The following is a 25346-nucleotide window of genomic DNA, read 5'->3' on the forward strand; positions in this document are numbered from 1 at the left end:
CCAAAAAGTGGAAAGAAACCAAAAGTCCATCAGCAGGAAAATAGGCAAACAAAATGTGGTATTGCCACACAATGGAATATGGTTTTGCCATACACAGGAATGAAGGATTGATACATACTTCAACATGATGACCTTTGAAGATATTATGCTGTTAAAGAAGACAGGGAGGAGCTGGGGATATAGCTCAGCAACTAGAGTGCTTGCCTCACAAGCACAAGATCAGGGGTACAATCCTCAGCACTCTTAAGAAGATAGACCCAAAAAGTCACATGTTGTATGATTTCAATCTTATGAAATGTACAGAGTAGGCAACTATGGACAGAAAATAGTAAATTAGAAGTTGTTGGGACTGGGAAGAGAGGGTGAATTAGTCCTGCTAATGAATATAGGGTTTTTTTTGAAGGCATTGAGAATGTTCTGGAATTAGTGGTGGTGTTTTCACAATCTTGTGAATACAGTATACTAAAAGTCACTGAAATGTATACTTTAAAAGTATACATTTAAAGGGTGAGTTTTATTGTAAGTGAATTTTAAAAGTTGGCATCATCAAGCAAGTCTCAAGAGCACCCAGAAAAGATCTTGGAGGAGAGAGGTGAGTACCCACAATGGAATGCCTGACACATGTCATGTGTAAAATGGGGGCAGGGTTGAATACTGAAACAAACAACTGTGGGGCTCTAAAACTACGTAATGAAGTCAATATTTATTTAGAGTAAATAAAAATTATGTAATAAAGAATACAAAGTTATGAAATTGTTAATATTTATGTAGAATGAGAAGAAATAATTACCGATTTTAAAATACAAAACCTCAGATCATCATAAAATCAGAATAACATAGTCTAGAAATCAAGCCTTTTTAAATCCTGCACTTTTTATTCTCCCCTCCTCGGTACTAGGGATTGAACCCAGGGGCTCTTTACCACTGAGCTACATCTCCAGCCCTTTTATTTTTTATTTTGAGACATTGGCTCTTCAAGTTGCTGAGGCTGGCTTTGAACTCGCAATCCTCTTGCCTCAGTCTCTGGAGGAGCTGGAATTACAGGCGTGCCGTCACCGCACCTGCAGTGAGGGAGCTTTTTGTGTGTTCCCTGAATCATTTTTCCTCTTTAACGTTCCATGAGAAGCCTAAAACCAGAATCCCAGGTCTTTGTAGAGTTACCCCACTATGCGTTACGTGGGCTCCATTACCTGCCAGGAATCTCGGGCGCAACCTGCACCACTTCACCCCTCCACTAGAGGGAGGGGTGGACAATCATCCCTCCCTGCTATGAGTAAAGGAGGCGGAGGTCTATTGCTACGACGCCTATTGGTGGCGAGCCTTGATCGACAAGAACTTTGGCTAATGATTCTGAAGTAAGCAGACGTTGTTTATGCACGTACGGCCAATGGAAAGACAAAAGTGCAGCCAACGGCCAATAAGAACTGTCCTTAAGCGTCGGAGGGCAGACGCTGGGTAAAGAGTCTAGAGCCGACCCTGGGAGGGTCAGAGCACATCCGGTGTTAGAAGAGCTGGTAGGCTCCTGAGTGGCGGATTAAGAAGGTACGTCTGAAGCTAGGAATGGGCAAACACAGAGTGAGAAATGGAAAGGGAATTCGTGGTTACTCTCTGAGCAAGAGGGGAAGTTGCTTCCGTTTTCAGATAGATTTTACCTGAGGAAACCGGGCCCACTCTGCGTCGAGACCCGGAAAACTGAGCAGGGAGGGAGCTAGAGAACTAGTGTCGCGCATGCGCAACTGTACAGACGGGGGCGAGGCTGCGTGGTTTTTGGGGGTCCGCCGCCTGGATTTTGCTTCCGAGCGTTATGGATGGCCTTCGCAGTAGCTTCTTTTTCTCCGTCCCATCCGCCTTCTGCCTCGGCTTTCCTTCGCACCTCCCCCCCCCCCCCCCCCCCCCCCCCGCAACGAAGTGCAGACTCAGGTTCCAGTTTCGACTTCTTGAATTCAGGGCACGTCCCCCCGCTTCCTTCCTTCCGAGGTGAATGAAAGTGAAATCTCGGTGGTTGGTGGTCACCCCTGCCTCATTCAGCTCATCCCTACTCTGCTGCAAATTTTCTGGTTTGGTGGCCTCTAGGCGAGCCAGTCCAGTCCAGTCCGGGGCTGGAGATAGGGCCGTGTTGGGCAGGCTGCCCTGTCACGGCGGCGTGGGTGATGTCACACTCCCCTATGACACGCAAGATTCCCTAGTTACTTGGGAGCCAACGGCAGAGGCAGTAGGTGAGAAGAGACGGGCTTGGCTTCCCAGCCCCACGGGGCAACCCTGCTCTAGCCTGATTGGTTACCTTTGGACAGGTGAGGTGGCCTTAATTACTTGGTCTTGAACTCTGGGCAGTCTTAAAGTCTGCTCAGGAAGCACGTCTTTGGGGTTGTTTTTTACTTGGACTGATTTACTGAAGCTGTGAAGTAGGCTTTGGTATTTTTGTATACAAAGTGTGGTATCGCTTTCCCGTGTCAGCCCATGTTGCATTGCCTATTCAAACAGCCTTCTATTTACCGAATGCAACTAGGACCGTTTTGCTCATTTGAAACTGTCCCTAGCTCCCCTCACCTTCCTTTTGCCTTCTGCCCATTCCTAACCCTTTTTGCTGAAGAGAATCCCTTTAGGTTTTATATACCTAACCGCAGGAGTTAGGCAACCGCATATTTTAGCTAACTAATCGAAGGCCATTGCAATATTACCCAGGAAAAAAGAAAATGCACCCCTCTGTGGAAGACCCTGCCCAGCGTGTAGGTTCCTGCCTATTGTCAAACTGTACCCCATTTTTCTCCGATCAATGCCCATTCCGTACTGTGCCCTCCTAAGCTGGAGATGTGAGGCGAAAAGAAACTGTCTTCAGGACCAGCTTTGAATAAATCCTGATTCCTTCTATCAACTACTGTCTCCGGAGTTTGTGGTCACTAGGAGCTCTGGCAATATGAACATTTGATTCCAGTAACACAGAACAACAAAAATTACTTTGAACTTGAGACTCTGTTCTAGCAATAGTTAACTTGTGAATATGTAACCAGAAAAGCTGACTGCGTGAAACAGAAGGAGTTTAAGGTTAAAGGTTAAGGGCAAATGGATTTTTCTTACTTACTGATACTTACTTATAGTTTATCTTTTGACTATATGGGGTAATAAGAAATTAGTTCAAGAAAGGGCTGGGGTTGTGGATCAATGGTAGAGTGCTTGCCTAGCATGTGTGAGGCACTTTCAGTCCTCAGCACCACATAAAATAAATAAAGATCCATCAGCAACTTAAAAAAAGATATTAAAAAGAATTTAGTTCAAGAAAGATTACTGGAATTGTATAATCACATTTTCATGGCTTCTGCATACATATTTCTATAATTAGATTTACTCTGCTGTTTCTTATTCCGCTAATATTTTTTATGACTTCAATAATAAATCAATGTTTAGATTCACTGCCATTTTCCCTCCAGTAGGAACAGAATGGTTGAATCCTGAGGAGTGCAATCTGTAATTTGGAAACAGAGTTTTCCTCCTTACATTATTCATCCTGCTATGAAAATATGGCTTAGTACCCTCCTCTACTCCCTTCCCCAGAGTTGATATGAATGAAGTCTTACTCTCCTAAAGAATAGGAAAAAGTAAACTTAGTATAAATACTTAGTTAACATTTCCAATGTTCCCATCATAGTATAGAGTTCATGCTTTTTGTAGAAATGTTGAAAAATACAAAAGAATGTAATAGGAATTAACATTTGTTATGGAAGTTTTGTCTGGTTTAGTTTAAAGATTTCTCTTGATCTGTGACTGGAACTCCCTTAACAAAAGCTTATTTTTCTATTGTAGGGTGGAATAGTAGAAAGAACACCAGATTTTATAGAAGTCAGAAGATCTTAAATCTGGTTCTGGCTCTATTTTAACTTTCTGATTCTGGCCATATTTATTTTGACTTTCCGATGATGATCAAATCAATTCCAATGTCTGTTCAGTGCTTTACAATGAAATCATACAGATTTTCTTACTGACATTCAGTAGAACAGGTTTTAATCATCCAGATGAGGAAGCCAAGATGATGATCAGGTAAAAAATGATTTTCCTAAGGTAATGTGTTAGGAGAAGGCAGGACATATAACTCCAGATCTTGTTCTCTTGTTACTATTACACGTACTGTCCCTTAACACCCTTTTTTTTTTTTCCCCCCCTTTTTAATCCTTAACATGGGGCTAATCATTCTTGCTCTTTGCTCATGGATTGATGTGAAGATCAAAAGAGCTTATGTATATAAAAACACTTTGAAAGTTGTAAAATTTTTTGTAAATGTAGTTAGTAATATCATTATAGAAGATACTACTGCTGGTCTGAAGAGTTTCATTTTATTTCATAAACTACCCAAGGGTATTAATCACCTCTGGGAAAACCACTAAAGAGTCTCATGATATTCTTTCTTCTCAGTTTTCCTTTGTCACTTTGACTTGGCTGTTGAATCTGGTACAAGTGTCTTCCACTTCACTCATCCCCTGAGTTTCTAACAATGTTATGGAGCCCTTTCTAGTATTTATATTGTACACATTTTCCAAAGAAGGTGTTGAAGAGAAAAAGGCCATAGGGATTGGATTGGCTTTTAGGACTGCAGGAGGGCCCCCTGGAGGTAGGTTCCCCTCTGAGCTAACTGAGGAGTGTTGATTTGAGGTTGTAGGACTCTTAATCTGATAATAGGACCTGGATTTGCCTATACTCTATGTTGTGTTTAAATCTGGGGCATAGTGGAGCCAAATCAGATGCAAGCTACCTGTTCTCAAGGTGAGAAGTTCCTGCACAATTAACTGGAATCCAAAAAAACCTTAAAAACTGCTTTGCCAGGTGAGGGTGAAGTGGATGTGCTGTTGGTCCTCATTTATGCTTGTTCTCATTTGGGCTAAATATGGTGGTGGTGGGGAGAGATTACTGGTTTTTACCAGAAGAAAATTATGTATTTATGATAGTGGGGTCTTCTTTGATTCATTTCTGTCAAACAGATGTAGTTAGAGTTTCTGTAGTGCCAAAGTTTGGTGCCAAAAAAAAGCACCTAATGTTGGAGGCATTCTATCGCCAATTACTGTTTAGCTGTTTTGGTTTTGAGGCAGCCTCCTCCAGAGATGAACTCAGTGTTAGCTGATCTGGGGATTTGGGTCCAAGTTGAAAGGCTCAGACATTTTAGGGTCTTGATCTAGAATAATCAAAGCCCAACACTGGTTGAAACGGAATTCTCTTGGAATGTCCTAAAACTGATCTGACCTACCCTCAGACCGCCTCCTTGGGGTGGCAGGAAAAGCATCAAGCTAATACCCATTTACTTCATCAAATTCTCTACCACATCAGATTATCATTTAGTGGTTATTAGGCTGTTTCAAAACACTTGTAACCCTACGGGACAGGAGGTATAGTATAAATGTGCTAGAGGAAAGGTAGACCGTTTAAACAAAAATAATTAAAAATTTTTTTATTTGTTCTAATTGATTATACATGACAGTAGAATGCATTTTACACAAATGGAGCATAACTTCTCATTCCTCTGGCTGTACATGGTGCTGAGTCACACCAGTAGTGTAATCACATGTATTTAGGGTAATAATGTCTGTCTCATTACCGTCCTCACTGCCCCACTCCTCCTCTCCCTTCCCTCTGCATAATCCAAAGTTCCTTCATTCTTCTCTACCTACCCACCCCCACTATGGATCAACATCCCCTTATCAGAGAAAACATTCAGCCTTTGGTTTTTTGAGATTGGCTTATTTCTCTTAGCATGATATTCTCTAGTTCCATCTATTTACCTGCAAAGACCATAATTTCATTCTTCATTAAGGTTGAGTAATATTCCACTGTGTATATGTACCACATTTTATTTATGCATTCATCTTAAAAGTAATTTTAACCAGTAATAAAATTAAATTCAGCTTATGTTTTTCGTAGGCCTTACCCCCCTCAATTTAACTCTACTCTCAGGGAATATTAAGCATTCATGATAATATATTGAGTAATATATTAATAATTTTTTTTTACCCTAGTCCTGGGAATCAAACTCAGGGCCTCATGCATGTTAGGCAAGTGCTCTACCACTGAGCTGTATCTCTAGCTCTTAAGTGATTTATTTTTCAAAATTAATTTGCCATGGCATCTGGAAATCAGGCCTAGGATAAATGTCTTCTAAAACTAGACTTTGGGGTTAGACGTGTAACTCAGAGGTAGAACACTTGCCTAGAATGTGCAAGGCCCCGAGTTCCATTCCCAGCACCACCAAATAAATAAAACTAGACTCTTTAGTTTACATGTTTGACTCATCCTGTGTACAAAGCACTCTTCTAAGCACTATTTGTAAGCTTTTTGTAAGATTTTACTTAATCGTCAATCTTGTGAAGTAAAGAATATTTTACAAATGATGAAACTGAAACACAGTGAAGTTTAGTGCCAGAAACTTGCTTTCTGTCGCATAGCTAAGGAAATAACAGGATTCAGAAACAGGCAGTGCTTTTTTTTTTTTGGTCCTGGGGTTTTGAACCAAGGGTCTCACACATTTGCTGTACCACTGAGCTACACACCAGCCTCAGGTGGTGCTCTTAACCACTGTGCTAGGAATATAGTTATATAATTGCAGACTAGACTGGCAACTTAGCAAGACCATCTCAAAATATATTAAAAAAAAAAAAAGTTTTTTTAAAGAAGTAGGGGTAGTTCATTGATAGTAGAACTCCCGAGTTCAATACCCAGTGCCATCGGGATTGAACCCAGTGGTGCCCAACCACTGAGCCACATCCCCAGCCTGCCCCCCCCCCGCCTCCTTTTTTTTAAAATGTTCTATTTAAAGACAGGGTCTTGCCAAGTTGCTGAGGCTGACTGCCTCAGCCTCCCGAGTTGCTGGGATTACAGGCATGTACCACCACGCTAGTGAAAATAAAAATTTTAAAAAGAGTTGAGGATATAGTTCAGAGGTAGAGTGCCCCTAGGTTCAATACCCAGTAGGTGCAAAAAAGAAAAAAAAATTGAAAAATTACAGTCTTTTCCACCTTTTTTTTTCCATCCATTGGGATTTTTCTTATAACTCAGTTTGGTACCTTTTGAATATGTGAGAACAGGGTTGAATTATTAAAACAGGAGGGAAAAACTGATCAATTCTCAGCCTAATTAAACTTGTGAACAGTGTTCCTTCTACTAGCTAGTTTAATGTTAAATTGTATACACTGAGGTAACTTCCGTCTTGGCTCCAGCGCCCAGCAGGTTACACACACACACACACACACACACACACACACACTGGGTACTGAACTCAGGAGCACTCTAACTGAACCACATCTCCAGTCCTATTTATTTTTTAGACAAAGTTTCACTGAGTTGCCCAGTCCCAGTCTACTTCCTGCCTCAGCCTACCAAGTAGCTGGGCTAACAGGTGTATGCCACCACGCCTGGCATTAGCATGTTGTTTTTCAAAGGCAAGGATTTATTTAAAATATGTACTAAATACACGATAGTTTCTCTTTTGTGTAGATTTGGTGACTTTAACATGTTTTAATTTTTTCTTTTAATTTAAGGCTTGACTCTTGATGAAAATCTTTCATTTTAAGATAAGGGTAAGGATAAGAAAGATACGTGTAACAAAAACAAGGGATTTGACAAATATCATGTAAGTGTCAACTGATAATAATGTCTCCTCCTGAGCCCCTGTTATGCCTGCCTCCCAAAGCAAAAACAGACCACTGAAATCCCTAAGTCAGAATGTGTTTAACCTAGTTTTTCTTTCTTGGTAAAGCTATGCAGTAAGTTCTTAGCTTTGTAATTTGGGGCAGAGGAGGCTAGCCCAGGGAACCACGAAATGGTGATACACAAAACTTTTGTGGTATGTATACATAACAAATGTTGACAGATTGACATGTTTTGGGGTTCCTGCTCTCCTAAAGGTGAAGGCATAATATGAGAGTCTGATTTGGTTATGATTAACACTTGAACACTTATTTCTCCCTTTACAGATGCAGTATAGGCAAATTTCCCATGACTGCAGGAGGCACTTTCCACATTGTATTCTAAATGAATACTCTCCCTGTTTTAGAGTTGCATATTTGGAGAACTGGGGATTTGGGAAAGGATCCAGTTTCTAGATTTCTATGAATTGGGATTCAGGGTAAGGTAGGCCAGTACTGTTAGTGATATTGTAATAAGCTTAGATGTTTATGTTAGAACTACATTGAATTTTTGAGCAACTTGTGCTTTTTTCTTTATTGTACAAATATATGTAGCACTTTTTTAACTGCCTTTTTTTTCTTTTCTTTTTTTTTTTTGGTACCAGGGGTTGAATCTAAGGGCGTTTAACCACTGAGCCACATCCCCGGCCCTTTTTATTTATTTATTTTTAAATTTTGAGACAGGGCCTCACTAAGTTGCTGAGGGTCATCCTAAGTTGCTGAGGCCGGCTTTGAAATTATGGTCCTCCTGCCTTGGCCTCCCAAGCCACTGGGATTATAGGAGTGGTCCACTGCACCAAGCTAATGCACTTTTAAAGCAAAGATTTTATTTAACTGTGAGTTCCTCTGGTATGTTAGCTGAGTTACTTGGTTAGTGATTTTGAATACTTAAAGTTCTGTTGAAAGCCAGCTGTTCTTAAGACTGAAAATATTTTTGGTATGGGAGCTGCTATTTTTGAGTTACCAGTATAATTTAATCTTGTTCGACTGAGTTTTCCCATGGGCTTTTGAAAATGTTGGTTATCTCTTTTGTGCAGTTTCTGAGCACAACCAGTTGAGGCTAAAGTAGAAACCTGGTAGGTAAGTTTATTCCAGCTTATTCTATCTGGCAAAATGTGAGGGAACATTTTATCTTATTATTTATTTGTTTATCAGTTGCTATTTGGCACAGCCTTAGAGCAACTATCATATTTCTGTGATTCTAAGACCTAGTATTTTTCGTCTTGCTTTTTTTTTGTTTTTTTTAAAGTACTGGGGATTGAACCCAGGGGAGCTTTACCATTGAGCTATATCCCTAGCCCTTTTGCCCTTTTTGGGGGGATGCGGAGTGGAACCAGGATTGAAGCCGGGGACGCTTAACCACTGAGCTACATCCCCAGCTCTTTTTTTTTTTTTTTTTTTTTTAAGTTTTCAGACAGTGTTGCTAAGTTGGTTAGGGCCTCAAACTTATGATCCTCCCACCTCAGCCTTCAGAGTCTCTGAAATTATAGATGTGCAGCTCACATTTTAACATTTCTAAAATAAATTTTTTCATATATACATTAAGTACATACTTTTTTATTTTTCTTTTTTTCTCCATATTGTTATTAAAATTGTGTACTTTCACATCTCTGAAATTTGGTAGTTACATAAGTTTCACTTAAATTTGGAAAAAGCAGTGATACCAAAAAATGAAAATCTTATTTATTATTATTTCAAATGACAAAACCAAGGTGAAATTACTATTTGACATCTCCCTCCCCACCCTTTGATGGTTTTGGCTTTCCCATTAGCAGTTGTGAGAGAGTCCTTGGGGAATGTCAAAGAACACACTGGGACAGAGGAGTTTCTGTCATTGTCCTCTCCCACAGATTCCACTCAGCAGGGTCAGGTTACATGACTATTACCCCTTTTTGACTAACAGTTCCCTGGGTATTTGAGGTCCCCTCCCTTCTTTTGATTCTATAAATTGGAAGTAAGAGGCTGTTGTGAATATTGAGAAACTTGGCTCTGCAGGTTGCTTCAGTATTGTTGCAGGTTGTGTCTAGGGATGTCATTAGGGGTGTTAATGGAAACCTTAAGCCAAGACACTTTCCAGGTCTGAATTCTGCCATCCTATAAGTCTGCTCTCTAGAGGAAGCATTCATCATGGTTATGGAAGGCTGTGCCTAGCCTTGCAACAGCCTGCAATAATTGCACCATCTAGATCAAGAGGGCCCAAAGCCCTGTGACTTAGAAGAGAAAGCAACAGCTTTAGTTAGGTTCTGCAGCTTTGTACTGTGTCCATCTTTAAGAATAACTAACAAGAGAAGTGAGGTAAGTAGGGATGTTGGTGAAAGAAGAAAGGAAGAAATTAGATTAAGTTGCCAGCTATTTTGTTTTATTTGAAGAAGTAGAATCTCAGGTAATCAATGGAAGTGATATTTATATATGAACTTCCAATAGTGTTATATTTCCACTGACGCAGGACTCCTCAGGAAATTGACTTGAGAATTCTAACTTTCATTGCTTAGATTATGTTGAGTATTGGCTTGGGTGCTAATTAGATTGGGCATAAATAGTTGGCCTGTCTTTCTAACAATTTAAGTTTTGTGTTTGAATCTGGTCTTCCCTGTCGTCCCTTTTGGTAGGTTTTAAATAGGTGGGAATCATCAGTCTAATAAGAATTTGGAGGATTTTTATTTAAGAAAGATGAAAGCTCTTGATCAGATCTTTAGTTCTATAGATTGAATGTGTTATTTAGGATTGCATGTTAAGATAGGGGAATGGGCATAACTTTAAACTTTGAAATAATCAGGCTCTTAGTGTCTAAGTGTATAAATTTCCCCCTATTTATAATTTACTGAATGAAGAAAAAAAATCTTTTATTTGTGATAGTTCCAGAGACATTTGCTCTAGTATGGTGTATTTAAATAATAAAAACTTAAAAAAAAAAAAAAAGAAAGAAGGAAGGAAAGAAAAAGAACCTTGAGGTTCTGGGGGCATAGCCTAGTTCTGTGCTTGCCTAGTATGCCTTAGGCCCTGGATTCAATCCCCAGAATCTAGGCTGTGGGTGGAACCTTGTCCTTATGGTGTACACCTAATGTAACCTGGATATGGTTCAGTTTTTGGCTTACTGGAACAGTTGAGAAAATCTGCATAAGGTCTGTATAACATTGCATCAGTATTAATTTCTTGGTTTGATCATTGTTTTTAGGATATACATACGGACATAGTTAGGTGCATTATTGTGTCTACAAAGCTTAGGGGCAAAAATTAAAGTATTAGAATTTTTTTTATAGTACTAGAGACTGACCCCAGGGGTGCCCTACTTCTGATTATTTATATATAAATAATATATATTAGTATTATATATTATTAATAATATACATTATTATTTTTAAATTAAATTTAATTTTTTTTGGTGATTGGGTCTCACCATGTTGCCCAGACTGGATTTGAATTTCAGCCTCTCAGGTAACTGAGATTTCAGGGATTTCAGGCATGTACCACCATGCTTGGCAGAAAAATATTTTTTAAAGTCTTTATATATATGATGTATATAGAAAAAAAAAGGATAAGGCAAATATGGTGAAATATTGACATTTATAAAATCTGGTGAAGAATATTACAGGAAATCTTGGTATTATGCCAACCAATCTATGAGAAAGATTCTGTACAAAAAACACAGAACAATCTTTTTTTTAAAAATCCTCCTTGTGTAAATTTTTCATGCAGGTGTAGGAACTTTTTTTTTTCTTATTAAATTGTGAATCCATTTTAGTTTGATTCTAAAATGTATTATGTATTAAATATACATGTTATATTTATAATGCAGGTCCTAGTGCCAGAGGGATCTTTATTGTTTTGCCTTTTTTTTTTTTTAATACCCTTGAAGTGCCCTTACTGAGGGAATTCTTTAGCTTCTTATGACATAAAATTGCTTTATATGCCAGTGACTGAGTCCCTTTATCTAAATTGCTGATTGAGAATTTGTTTTTTAAAGGGCAAATTACCTTCTGAAAGAACAGAAATCAAATTATAGTAATAAAATAATGATAGTAACAACATAGTTTGGGGGAGAAGAAGATGGGTTAATTTTCTCTGTCCCCTGTAAATGGTTGCCTGTGATTGCTAGTGTATTCTAGGCGTATGTAAAATGAAAATGGTTGTGTAAGGGCAGATGGAATCTTAGAAAACTTTCATTTTCCCAAACTTATTTCTCTCTGATTACATTGCTATTTCTTATAAGAAGAATGTTTGTGTTATTTTATATCTTAGTATTTTTAGAATAACCTTTCTTTTTGATTGTACAGAGCGGAGGTTGTGTCACACAGACTCTAGAACCATGAACATATTTGATCGGAAGATCAACTTTGATGCACTTTTAAAATTTTCACATATGTAAGTGTTTTAACCTTGATGGTGTTTTTTTTCCCCTTTCTTCTTTCTTTGTTTTCTGGGGAGGGGAGAGGAGTGGGGTGATAAGAGGTGAGTCCTGGGGATTGAACCCAGGACTTTGAGATAGAGTCTTACTAAGTTGCTGAGGCTGGCCTTGATCCTCCTGCCTCAGCCTCCTAGTCTTTGAGATGACAGGCAGGCGACACCTTGTGGGTCTTGACCTGTGGTTTATTACTGCATTTCCTATCATCTGGTTTCTTTTCCTAGATTCTATAAGTATGAATTAGCAACTTAACTTGGCTAGATTTCAGAGGACTTGATAAAAGTACACAGATTCTAATGGCTGCTATGTGGTCTCTGGAAAGTAATTTATTCTAGTTTGGGTACAAATCGTTCATAAATTTGGGCTTTTGGCTCTTCTCTAGAGTTTAAGATTCTGTTAAGAACTGGGACTGGAGCTTAGTGTTAGAGCACTTGCCTAGCATGTGTGAGGCCCTATGTTCAAGCTCCGTCACCACACACAGAGAAATAAAGATTCTGTTAACCTATTTTCAGAGCATTCTTTTTTTTTTTTTTTTTAATTAAATATGCTATCCCTTATTAAATAAGTATCTCACACTCTTTGTAATACAACATTTGCAAATTCCCTGGGGAAGAGAGGGAGAAATAATTTCTAGCTTAGTGTTGAGACTGGTCCAGAGCAATGACCGTTTTGAACATTTTTTCCTAGAACCCCCTCGACACAGCAGCACTTGAAGAAGGTCTATGCCAGTTTTGCCCTTTGTATGTTTCTGGCGTCTGCGGGAGCCTATGTCCATGTGGTCACTCATTTCATTCAGGTAAGAACGGGCTTCAGCCAGCTCAGCAGGATGGTCCATTCCTATGCCCCTCCTTAATTCTTATCAGTAGTTTGAGATCTGAACTCAGCCAGCTATTAAATCAAGATGTGTAAAACCATTTAAATTTTCTGGCAAGTGTGCCCCTCTAGTTACTGAAAACAGAATGTCTTAACTTTGCACTGAATGGTGTGCTGCTGACATTAAGACATAGAAGACTTGTCATGTGCCTGCTGAGGTTTGTTCACATGGTAGCCTTTCTGTTTTTCCTCTCTTTGTTGCCTCAGTGATTGTGGAGTACTCGTATATGGAACACCAATTGTACCATTAATTATCAGGAGAGGCCAGATTGAGACCTTTATAGATTTGACCTATTTTGTTCTCTGATCTACTGATCATCTGCAGGTCTCATTTTCCTGTTCTGAGGGAGAGTTGGGTTTGGCAACAGAAATAGAATAGAAGGCACAGTTTCAAAGAATAATCAAAAAGTTTGAAGTTCTCACTAACCAAATCTTATCCTTTTTGAGTGTACTTTTTAGTATAAATATAAGGGTGTGCTTCCATTGGTATTTGCCACTGCAGAGGAGAACTATCTCTTGCTCTGGGATTTTTTTTTTCTAGTAAGGGTTTTGTGAAAAATTGCATCAGACTGTATTGGGGATGGAACCCAGGGCCTCGCACATGCTAGGCAAGTTCTCTACCACTGAGTTAAGTCCTCAGTCCTTTTTATTTTTTTATTTTGAGACAAGCCTTAAGTTGCCCAGGTTGTTCTCACTTTGGGATCCTCCTGCCTTGGCCTCTGGAGTTGCTGGGATTACAGGTGCGCACCACTGCATCCCACAAAGACTGGGCTTTTGATCTTTGAGTTCTAGACAAGGGTTGGCCCTTCCGTCTTTCTTTTCTTTCTTCCTTTTTTTTTTTTTTTTTGGAAGTAATATAGTAAAATACAGTCAATCCTCATTATTCACTGATTCTTTATTTGGGGATTCAATTACTTGCTAAAATTTGTAACTCCAAAATCAGTACTCATAGCACTTTTTGCAGATGTGCAGAGTGGTGAAAAATTTGATTCATATGTTGAGTCACGTTCCCAGTGGAGGTCAGGAAAGACAACACTCTGCTTTCTTGTTTCAGTTCTCATACTGTAATCAAGTGTCTTTCACAGGGTTGCAACTGCGGGGGCGGGGGGGGGGGGGTTGTTTTGTTTTGTTGTTTTTGGTGCTGGAGATAGAAACCCAAGGCTTCACAAGTGCTTTTTATCCCTGAGGTACTCCCCCAGCCCATTTTTGTTTTTTGTTGGTAATTTTGCTATTTGAAATTTAAACAGCATGGTATTGAAGTGCTACATAAAACAAGGTTATGTGTTAGTTGTTTTGTGAAAATGTAACCAGGAGCTTACAGAAATCTAACCCTATATTTTCTAGCAAGGTCCCAGTATTCACTAATTCATTGTCCACTGTGACTTTATACTTTGTGTGCGTGTGTGTGTGTGTGTGTGTGTGCGTGTGTGTGTGTGGGGCACACTTGCTGGACATGGAACCCAGGGGCTTACGCTGTGACTTTGTAACAAAACTACTGAGTTTTGAGAATGAACAGTATCTTTAAAGAACTATGGGAACTTCAGTGCCCACATCTATCCTTTTTACAAAACAAATAAATGTTTATTATAGAAATTTCAGGAATAGACTAATGATAAAAAGGAAGTATTTAGAAAGAAAGAAATTCCATAAGCCCAGAAATTATAAAAAAAAAAAATTATTGTAAACATTTTGGTACTCATCAGTTTTCTCTCTCTCTCTCTCTTTTTTTTTTTTTTTTTTTTTGTACTAGGGACTGAATCTAGGGCCTCATGCAAGGCAAGTGCTCTACCACTAAGCTTTTATCTCCAGCCCTTTCTATCTGATTTTGAGACAGGGTCTCACTAAGTTATTCAGTATAACCTTGAACTTGAGATCCTCTTGCCTCAGCCTCCCAAGTAGCTGGAATTGTAGGCATGCGCCATTTTGCCAGGCTGCTTTTTTTTTTTTTTCCTTCATCTTTTTCTTCTTTTTTTAAGTGATCAAAAAGGGATCATTTTATTCTTTTAGATCAAATGTTCTTCAAGCACTTGTCAGTTTGGTTCATCTTTTCTATTTCTGAGGCAGGACTCACTCATAGTGTGACTTGAGTAGATATACTATAGCTGATGGACTACCTACCCAAGCCAGAAGGCCTTCATTCAGGATCCCCCATGGGCCTAACCCTGATCTTCAAAACTTCTGGTTTCTCTTCCCATCCCTGAGAAAATACTACCCTTTCCCTTGCCTCCAGGTTAGAAACAAATATTAAGAAGTTTACATGAGTGTTTGAACCTAGTAAGATCTGCAAAATAAATTTGAAATTTTCAAGTATTTAATTATTGAATGGCTCCGACAGGCCGGCCTACTCTCTGCCTTGGGCTCCTTGGGGTTAATGATTTGGCTGATGGTAACACCTCATAGCCGTGAAACTGAGCAGAAAAGACTGGGACTTCTCGCTGGATTTGCTTTCCTTACAGGTATGTTAAGGGATTGGTCTAATTTTGAGGGCATAGAGGAACTGTATTTTAAAATAGACTAAAGCTTGAGATTTGTATTTATTCTAGTTTACCCCAACAGCATGCTTTCCTCTCTGCCTATTCCAGTTATAAAATTCCTTCAGAAGACTTCTCTTTGTGTAGAGTCTTTCATGAAGTATCTCACGCTGTTGTAATTTTTTCCTTCTCCCTTTCTGGCCTCTTCTAGCTCTGTGCCAACCAGTCATACTTGTATTTGAATATTCTCTGTCTTGTACTACTTTCCTACTTCTTTGTTGATGTTCCTACTTTCTTATTTCTTACAGGTCATGTTGCTTCCCTGTTCATAGAGTGAGCTGTTTTGTGACTAGCAACTGTGACTTCTATTTTTATATTTAAATATAGGTATTATGTGCTGAAATGAATGAGGGTTGAGGCTGTTAGTGGTACACATTGGACTAAACTAGATCTAAGAATCTGGTTTAGTTAGACCCACTCAAGCCATTATCATAGGAGCATCTGTTCAAACCTTTGCCAATCATTAAAGCCACACATTGAGTTATTCATTACACAGCACAGTTCACTGATTCTCAAGGAAAGAATTAAAAGTGCATTATCATGGAGCTGGGCACGGTGGCACACCTGTAATCCCAGCAACTCTGGAGGCCCATATGGGAAGATCACAAATTTGAAGCTAGCCTTGGGAACTTAGTGAGATCCTGTCTCAAGATAAAAAATAAAAATGGCTGGGGATGTGGTTCATTGGTAAAGCCCTCTGTGTTCAACCTCCAGTACCAGGGGGCGGTGGGGTGCACTATTATTAAAGGAAATAGGACTCAGGCTGCATAATAAGAACACTTGCAGAGCAAACTTGAATTTGTACTGCTTTTTCTGAGTGACACTCTATATAGTGTTAAGGAAATTTTAGAAAGGAAGGGATTTGGGGATTAAGATTTTCGAATCAGGGAAAGCTAGTTTTTGAAGGCATTAAGGGGTAGAATTATCAGGAGGAGAAAAGGAAATTGCCAGAGTAGGAGAAATGCTGGTCTGGAACAGATTGCCCTCCTGTTGGCAGGTGTCCACCTGCAGAACCAGTCTGGCTTTTGTTTGCTGTAAAGGGAGTCAGTTCTGCCTAATTGCAAAGTTGCTGGCCACAAGATCCTGCTTTTATCCTTTTACTAATTCTTGATCTGGTCCACATGACATTTATACAATATTCCAACTTAAAAATACTCAACATGCCTGCTTCATTTTTTTCTAATTTCTGTTCCTCCTGGGATCCATCCATGATTTTGAGCTAAGAGGACAATTTTGTGACTGTTTATATAAATAAATAACTTCCATGTATATCACTTAAAAATGATTAAGGAAGAGAGAGGGGAGAGATTTAATTACTTTAGTCCACATATTTGTGTTTTTAGGAACACAAGTGTGCCTGTGCTATTAACTATTAGCCTTTGGACAAGGAGTCTCTTCAAGAATTTTTGGTAATATTGTGTTCTGGGTTTTTTTATTTATTTGTTTGTTTTCTAGGAGTTGGCCTGGGCCCTGCTCTGGAGTTGTGCATTGCTGTCAATCCTAGGTAACTGTTTTAGTAGTAGTACTTTGTGGTTTTTTACCTTTAGAAACATGTCTTCTAAATATAGGCCATATACCTGTGACCCTCAAATCCTAATGGGTCTTTTTCTTTAACAGCATCCTTCCCACTGCTTTCATGGGCACAGCAATGATCTTCACCTGCTTTACCCTGAGTGCACTCTATGCCAGGCGCCGGAGTTACCTCTTCCTCGGAGGTAGGTGTGAACTGGGAAACAGAGCAGGGCTCTTCTCTAGCCAGAATTCTCACCAGGATTCTTTCTCTATTTCAACTCCATGGTGACTGTTGGGTTGCTATTAAAAGTCTTCATTTAGGGGGATATGAGAAATGGCTTTAATGAGATTGCTTTACTTTGGCTTCTCAAGATAACCTTTCACCATTTCTTAATAGGTATCTTGATGTCAGCCATGAGCCTGATGCTCTTGTCTTCCCTGGGGAATCTTTTCTTTGGATCCATTTGGCTCTTTCAGGTGAGATTTTGTGTAGAACTTTCCAGTAGCTCTTTGCCTGATACTGCTTTTTTCTCCCTTAACCCTAAAGCAAGGTAGGCTAAGAATCCTCCAGGATGCTCACCTTCTTTGGGCAGTGCCTTCCAAGCCTTCCCACCTAACCCTTTAAAAATGGAGCTTCTGCTGCAGGTGAAAGTTATAGGCTGAATGTTGTTGGGCATTGCTGAGGATAAGGTGGTTTGCTCAGAGTTCATTGGTCTTAGGCCAATCTCGCCATGTCTTGTTAAAAATAGTGGAAGCTCTTCTAGTGACCTAGAAGAGTGAAAGTAGAATTTGTGCCTTGGGAAGTAATGTGATCTTCATCATTGTTTATTTGGTTAGCATTTAATACACTTTTAAGTGACTAAGAGCCAAAAAATATGATTTTTTTTTCTCCTCTACAACTAGTTCTATATGTTAACTTCATCATATTCTTTTTTTGTTAGGCAAACCTGTATTTGGGGCTGGTGGTCATGTGTGGCTTTGTCCTTTTTGATACTCAACTCATTATTGAAAAGGCTGAAAATGGCGATAAGGATTATATCTGGTGAGTGTGAGAAGTGGTCTATAACAAGAATAAAGGTTGAGGCGTACTGTTCTGTTCCACAGCTGAACTTAGGTGACAAAGCTTCAGGAATATATGTGGTATCCTGGTTTTGGAACCATGTATCGATAGCATAGTCTCTATCAATTCCTAAAAGGTATTGGATTTTGGTCGCTCCGGAAGCCCGTGAGTTCCGGAAGCCGGGATAACCCACATTCTGCTAGGAAAAAGCCAAGCTTTCCAGAGTATGTTTCAGAAAAAGTTTCGCGGAGTGTGGGCGTTTCGCAGACTCCCAAGGTGCCATCAAGTATGAGGCAAGGATTTCACAGAGGAAATTGTGGCAAAAATCTCCACTGCCATAGCAGAGGGCTGTCAAGTCTTGAGGGAGCTTCAGGGAAGGGGAAAAGGTGAGATCTCCCCAGAAGGCTTTTGGCATTTATGGCTGTCATTCCTTTGATGAGGAGGGCCAAGAAGAAAACAAAAAGTAATAGAAAAGAAAAGGGAGAAAAAAAGAAAGGAAGGAAGAGGAGAGAGAAGAGAGAGAAAGAAGTTCCAAACCTTCAGAGAGGACATGGCACCCAGAGAAGAGCATATGAAGAGTACAGACAGAGTGCTCAGAATAAGTCAGTTGGATGCACTGGAATTAAACAAGGCCCTGGAGCAGCTGGTTTGGTCCCAGTTTACTCAGTGTTTTCATGGATTTAAGCCAGGACTGTTTGCTCGCTTTGAACCAGAGGTGAAAGCATTCTTGTGGCTTTTTTTGTGGCGATTCACCATCTACTCCAAAAATGCCACTGTGGGACAGTCAGTTTTGAATATTCAGTACAAAGACAGTTATTCCCCAAGCCTGAGATATCAGCCACCAAGTAAAAACCAGAAACTCTGGTATGCTCTCCGTACCATTGGTGGGAGGTGGTTAGAAGAACGATGCTACGATTTGTTTCAAAACCATCATTTAGCATCTTTTGGGAAACTTAAACAGTGTGCAAATTTTGTGGTTGGACTTTTGAAATTAGGTGGGTTAATTAATTTTTTGATTTTCCTTCAACGGGGAAAGTTTGCAACTTTGACAGAACGTCTTCTAGGCATTCATTCTGTATTTTGCAGGCCCCAAAATGCTCGTGAAGTTGGGTTCACGAATAGGGAGCTCCTCTGGCATGGTTTTGCTGAATTTCTAATTTTTCTCTTACCACTTATCAATATCCAGAAATTGAAAGCTAAGTTGTCTTCATGGTGTATCCCTCTTACTGGTGCTACTAACAGTGATGGTACATTAGCCACCAGTGGCAAAGAATGTTCTTTGTGTGGAGAGTGGCCCACCATGCCTCACACCATAGGCTGTGAACACATCTTCTGTTATTACTGTGTTAAAAGTAGTTTCTTATTTGACATGTACTTTACTTGTCCTAAGTGTGGCACAGAAGTACACAGTGTACAGCCACTGAAATCAGGAATTGAGATGTCAGAAGTGAATGTACCTTAGAAAGTAAAATTGTTTCCTCTGAGGAAAAATGTATTATGTATAAATCCATAACGTTAGTCATCCCAAGTGTACTACTTAGATGATTTTATAAGACTGGTACTTCCCAGTTACCGTCTTCTCTTCCTTTGGGAGACATGACTAAATTCTAATCACTGAAAACCACATGATTCTAAATATATTATATAAAATATTTTAAATCATTGCATTCAGTTCTTAATATCAGGAATAAAGGAGAGTTTTTGTCAGATGACTACTATGAATTCTTCATTTTGCTACTTCTAGAAAGTAGAACTCTAAAAATAAAAGATTTTGGGTAAAAAAAAAAAAAAAAAAAAAGGTATTGGATTTTTAAAAACTGGACTAACGTGTGGTTGTTTTTCCAAAATTTTGTTGTCTCCCCCACCCTGTCCCTTTTGCAGTGCTGGGGATTGAATCCAGAGCCTCATGTATGCCAGACAAGCATTCTACCACTGAGCTATACCTCCAGCCCTCTATAATTTTAATAGTAGCTAACTTCAAGCAGGAGAGAAGGAAAGGGCCTTTATAGTTTCTTGTGTTTTTTAAACACTTAACATTGAAACTGGGTATAGTGGCACACACTTGTAATTCCAGCTGCCTGGGAGGCTGAGTTAGGAGGAGTCTAAGTTTGAGGCCAGCTTGAGCAACTTATTGAAACTCTGGATGTAGCTCAGTGGTAGAGCCACCCCTAGGTTCAATCCCGAGTACCACCCTCCTACAAAGAAAACTTTTAACAATAAGAGGAAAGATGTTCTAATTTTCTAAGTATCATAATCCTTTCAAAGTCTTATACCAATTGGTATAAAGGTAGTTCAGAGTTCAGACTTTGACCTCTGCATAGTCCAGAGCTCAGTCTCTTTGTGCCACGTGGCTTCATTGAGTTGAAAAGGGTTCCTGACGAGAATATTGCTTCCTTAGTTGGGGTGGAGTGTTAGAGGCATTGACTCCTGGGTGGGGTTGGTATTTATGTTCTGGCCTTTGTTGGCTTGTGGGAAATATAGCTCATAACTTGGTTCTTCTTTTTCAGGCACTGCATTGATCTCTTCTTAGATTTCGTTACTCTCTTCAGAAAACTCATGATGATCCTGGCTATGAATGAGAAGGTTAGTCAACTACAACCTACAGATGAGTGAATGGTTCCTCAGCTCAGCATCTGAGAAAACTTCAGATTTAAAAATTTGCTGACACACTTTGTAGGTCCAGGGTAACTGTAAAGCAGGCCACTGAGCAAGAGATAAATGAGAATTCTTCAGCTGAGAAGAAAAAGGAAGAAGTAAAAATAATCTCTTTTTCCCTTAGCCAATCCCTGAGATTAGTATCAAAGGGAAAAGATCTTCAGTGGCAATAAGAAAGAGCCTACTATATAAAGAATTTAAGGACTGTAAAGATAATTAGGATTCAGAAAAAGTTCCTGGAAAGAACGTTAATATAATATTGTCAGCTAGTTTTTGTAAACGTGTACAAAAGTAAACCAGTTTTAACCATTTATTAGTCTTAACTTTTTTCCAAAGAGGAATTCTGTATCAAATAATCTAGTTCAGAAGTAGGAGAATAAATGAAACTGCAGGCTTTTCTTTACAATCCTTATTCTGGAACATGAGACAGTACGTGGTGGGGGAGGTGGGTAACTTGATGGGTTCTGTCTGGGCAGTGCCTCCTTGGACTGAAAACCAAACAAGTGCACCAGTTTTCATCAGAGCATCTCAATTTTTATTTCTTTAATCCATTGGGCTATCACCTAAGATTGATTAGAGTCCCCAGACTAGATTATCTTCGAATGTTGGCTTATGCTGCAAATTCATGCTCACCTTCCAACGGGGAATGCTTCCCAGTCCTAATGGAAAGTTGATGGTCTTGGCCTTAGTTTTTGCTTTTTTAGGATAAACTGCCAATCTGTAGCCTTCACTGACTGGGATCTGAACTGTGGTGGTTGTGAGTAGTCACGGCACCTACTCTCACCGAAGTGAGGCAGGTCACCCAGGTACTCCTGGGATGGGGCTGGGGACAGGTGCTTAGCTTTTATTTTCATCAAGTCTGTCAGCAACTTTGGAGGAAGGACCACTAGTGGAAGGTGATTGAGATTTTAGTACTGGCTGAGCTGAGGGAATAAGTCTATATCCCTTTCCAGTCCCTAACCAAAAAGCACACTCAAGACCTTTTTCCCCCCATATTGGGGAAAGAACCCAGTAACGAGTGCTCAGTGAGTACTCTACTACGTGCTACATCCCTATCCCTTTTTATTTTTTATTTTGAGACAGTGTCTCACTAAGTTCCTAAGGCTGGCCTCAAACTTTTGATCTTCCTACCTCATCATTCCCAGTAGCTGGGATTACATGCAAGCATCACAACTCCTAGCTTTACTCAAGACTTTGGGCTTGCATGTCAGATGCCAAAAATTAATTGGGTGATTTTTCTTCATTTACAGGACAAAAAGAAAGAGAAGAAGTGAAATGACCATTCAGCCTTTCCCAGTTCGACTTACTCTCTCTCCCTCCACCCCTCACGTCCTCTTTGCACACATTACAGGTGGCGTGTTCTGTGATAATGAAAAGCATCAGAAAAACTTTTGTACTTTGTGGTTTTCTCTATTTTGAATATTTTGATCAAAAAACTGATTAGCAAAATATAGTTTGGAGTTTGGCTTCATATTCCTGGGGTTCTTCTTCACTTTCTTTTCTGTCAGCCCATCCTTAGTGTCTTGTTCTGCTCAGGCAACCAGCCCACCATGATGAAGAGTGGGGCCAGCAAGAGGGAGCAAACTCCAGGAGTCAGTGTTCCCACCAAGCCTCACCACGTGGATCCAAACTGGTAGAGACACCTCAGCCCAGTCTTCCTTAGCATTGTTTGATTTGCATGCAGTTCCCATGGGACTAGGCAGTGTGTTTTTCATTGGGAAGAAGTTTGACAGTCCTGTGTTTAACTTAGACTCATTGTATCTGAACTGCCAACCTTACAAAGAATGCAAAGAGCCTGTTTCTCTGGGGTTGCTTTGCTGCTTCTGTGCTGCCCAGGCTGGTCTGGCAAACACCTTTCTACCTTGCCATCACAAAGGGAATGTGGATTTCTGTATGTTCCCTTTCCCACCCCTACCTGACCCTCAGGGAATCTGCCTGCTTTCCATCATGGGGTGGGAGGACTTCAGCACAAAGGGAAGACTAATTCTTGTCAGGCATTTATGAAAAAACTGAGTATGTATGGCAAGGTAGAAGGTAACAGTTTCTGAATTTCTGTTTTTTTTTTTTTTTTTTGTATTTTTGTCATTGTTGGTTTTTAAAATTGGTTAATACCTTAGTTACTGAGTGGTCTCCACCAGGTGTCTATAAAGGTTTCCAGAGAGGAAGGATAGGGAAGGAGAATGGTTGAGCCTCTGGGGCTAATAGGAATGAATCCTGCCAGACAAACCTAGTTGAGGACGTGTTTGGAGCAGCAGGGGACAAATCTCCACCAACCCTAGTGGTTCCTTGTTCAGATCAGTGAAGCAGAACTGTGGTGACTTGCAAGTCAGCAATCGTAACAGCCCTTCAGTGCATTTTTTTTGTCTAACCCCACCTGGACACTATTGGTATGTCGGCAGAGATTTGAGACAGTAGGTTCATGTTCATTTTTCAGATGCACTTTAGTTTTTGGTCTCTTCACTTGTTTCCAGAAATCTACAGTCTTTCTTTTATTCAGGAGCCGGGTGGCCAGAGTTCCCATTCTGTGCAGCTTTGTGGTTACAAGCATGGCCAGATAGTCCTAATGGGGATTGCCAGCTTCTTCCTTAGGGCTACCACAGCCAGTTACACAAAAGGGCAGCATCAGGAGTGGTTGTGGCCTGCAGTACTCAGGTTTTAATGCAAGAGGCCAAGCCATTGAAAGCGCATTACCAGTAGGACACTATTTTTGGCTCTCCCTGAACAACCAGTACATTTTGACACAGTGACTGCTGGTTTGCAGTGTACTATGTCACTGTGCCATTCCATGAAACTGTTCCAGAAATGGCCTGCCACCCTGTATGGCTTGCTTTTATAGAGGCTGCTACCTTCTGGTGTAGCTACTGCTGCCTCTAGCCCTCAAACTTGAGAACTTCCTAAAGGGACTTCCTGTTAAGCCCTAATTAGCAACTCTCCATAAATTTGGTGATTCTCTGCCAAGTCTGAGAATCTGAGTTCCACCTTTGAAGCCAGACTCCATCTCTTACGCTTTTTTTGCTTGGGATAAAGGAGTTTTTCTTTAGAAACAGTGCCAAGAATGACAAGATATAAACTACTTTTAAAGAAAATGCATAACAGGTTTTTAATACAGGTATCACTGTAATTTCCACTTTCTTTTCTAGTTCCTTGATTTTCAGCTCAGGCTGCATTCTCTAACTCATACTGTGAAGAAAAAGGTGTTTTTGATTAAAAAATATATGATATCTACATAGTCTTAATTTGTAAAAAAATAAAGAAAATTCCTTAACCTTTCCTGATATATATGTGTGTGTATGTGTGTGTATGTGTGTGTGTGTGTGTGTGTGTGTGTGTGTGTGTGTAAAATCAAGGGCACTGCTGGACAGGGCTTGGGGTCCTGTCTCACTAGTGGGAGCTGGTAGTGGGGCTATTAAGGGCCTGCTTTAGATGTAGATAGGAGTGAGGAACTCCCCCACAAGCCCAACTTGGCCCTCCCACTCTGTAGTTCCAAAGAGACATGTACGTTGGGATTTCCTCTGTGTAGTACATGATCCAGACCATTTTCCAGTCCTTTTCTCCCCTGCCTTTACAGTAGATTGCCTGTAGTGGCAGATGCAGTTGGTTCAGATTTGCCATCATGTGTTGGAATTTGGGGGTGCAAATGGGAAAGAAGCAGTTAATGTCCACTCATTCTGCAAGTACTTTTGTTCACTAACTGGTCAGGCTCTATTCCAGGTGCATCAATGAATAAAAATTCTTTCCCTTGTAGAGCTTATTTGTGAGATTATAAATCAGCGCTTGCACTGTAACAGTCTATTCAACTTGTCCTCTAATTGTCATGTTCATTGTAGCCCCAGTCCTTCCTGTTAGGATTTGTTATTCTGACTGGTTGATCCAGGTTATTTGCAGTTGACCTCTTTGGACTCTCTGTATCTCCATGCCAGCTAAAAGGTTTTCCCCAACTTAGAAAGTATCCTTTAAATATCTTTTCTCTCTTGCTGACTTTGAGGAAATGCCCATCTTAAAGACTTTAAAAGCCCACTATCTCTGTGCTGGAGCGGGCACAAGCCATGACTACTTACACATTAGGCACTGTGCAAAGTACCTTAGTGTGTGTGTGTGTGTGTGTGTGTGTGTGTGTGTGTGTATTTTGTTGTTGTTGTTTTGGTTGTCAGTGGCTTTTTCATTTTATTTGTGGTGCCGACTATTGAATCCAGGGCCTCACACATGCCAGGTGGTGCTCTGCCACTGAGCCATAACTCCAGCCCTGTTTGTTTGTTTTAATATTCCCAGTAGCCCAAGAAGATGGTGTATTGACTCAATAGGATCAATTCCAAGGTCATACTGCCAAGGCGGTGGCAGTCTGTTCAGAAGGAATACAGGTACACCAACTTCAGGGCCCCTGCTTTTCCCTGTGTAACAAAGTAAGTTAGTCCTTCTGGGCTGGTGTCATCTTTTCCATCCTGACGTATACTGGCTATGGGCCCTACTGAGGTAGGGAGAGAAAAGTGAAGGGTTTTGTGCAAAAATCCCACCTCAAATCTCATAACCAGTGTAGAATACAGCATACTTTTAAGTCTCTTTAAACTGAAGGGGTAACAAAGCCAGGCAGCACAAGCCTGTAATCGCAGCTTCTTGGAAGGCTGGCAATGGGGGATCCCAAATTCTAAGCCAGC

At 40.1% G+C, this 25346-nt stretch overlaps 2 protein-coding genes across 2 annotated transcripts; both read left to right on the forward strand.

Annotated features, from left to right (window-relative positions):
* The first annotated feature begins 1416 nt into the window (after positions 1–1416).
* On the forward strand, positions 1417–23969 carry TMBIM6 (transmembrane BAX inhibitor motif containing 6). Its single transcript, XM_079142392.1, has 10 exons — positions 1417–1542; positions 11936–12023; positions 12751–12859; positions 15272–15392; positions 16923–16971; positions 17085–17182; positions 17377–17456; positions 17921–18021; positions 20547–20622; positions 21945–23969. The coding sequence occupies exons 2-10, from the start codon at positions 11968–11970 to the stop codon at positions 21966–21968; spliced, it is 714 nt and encodes a 237-aa protein (XP_078998518.1). The 5' UTR covers positions 1417–1542; positions 11936–11967; the 3' UTR covers positions 21969–23969.
* On the forward strand, positions 18195–19811 carry LOC306662562 (peroxisome biogenesis factor 2-like). Its single transcript, XM_079142391.1, has one exon. It carries the CDS (start codon positions 18590–18592, stop codon positions 19499–19501), a length of 912 nt encoding a protein of 303 aa, XP_078998517.1. The 5' UTR covers positions 18195–18589; the 3' UTR covers positions 19502–19811.
* Positions 23970–25346: the final 1377 nt, after the last annotated feature.

Source organism: Sciurus vulgaris, assembly GCF_902686455.1.
Source record: "Sciurus vulgaris genome assembly, chromosome: 5".
NCBI classification, from domain to species: domain Eukaryota; kingdom Metazoa; phylum Chordata; class Mammalia; order Rodentia; family Sciuridae; genus Sciurus; species Sciurus vulgaris.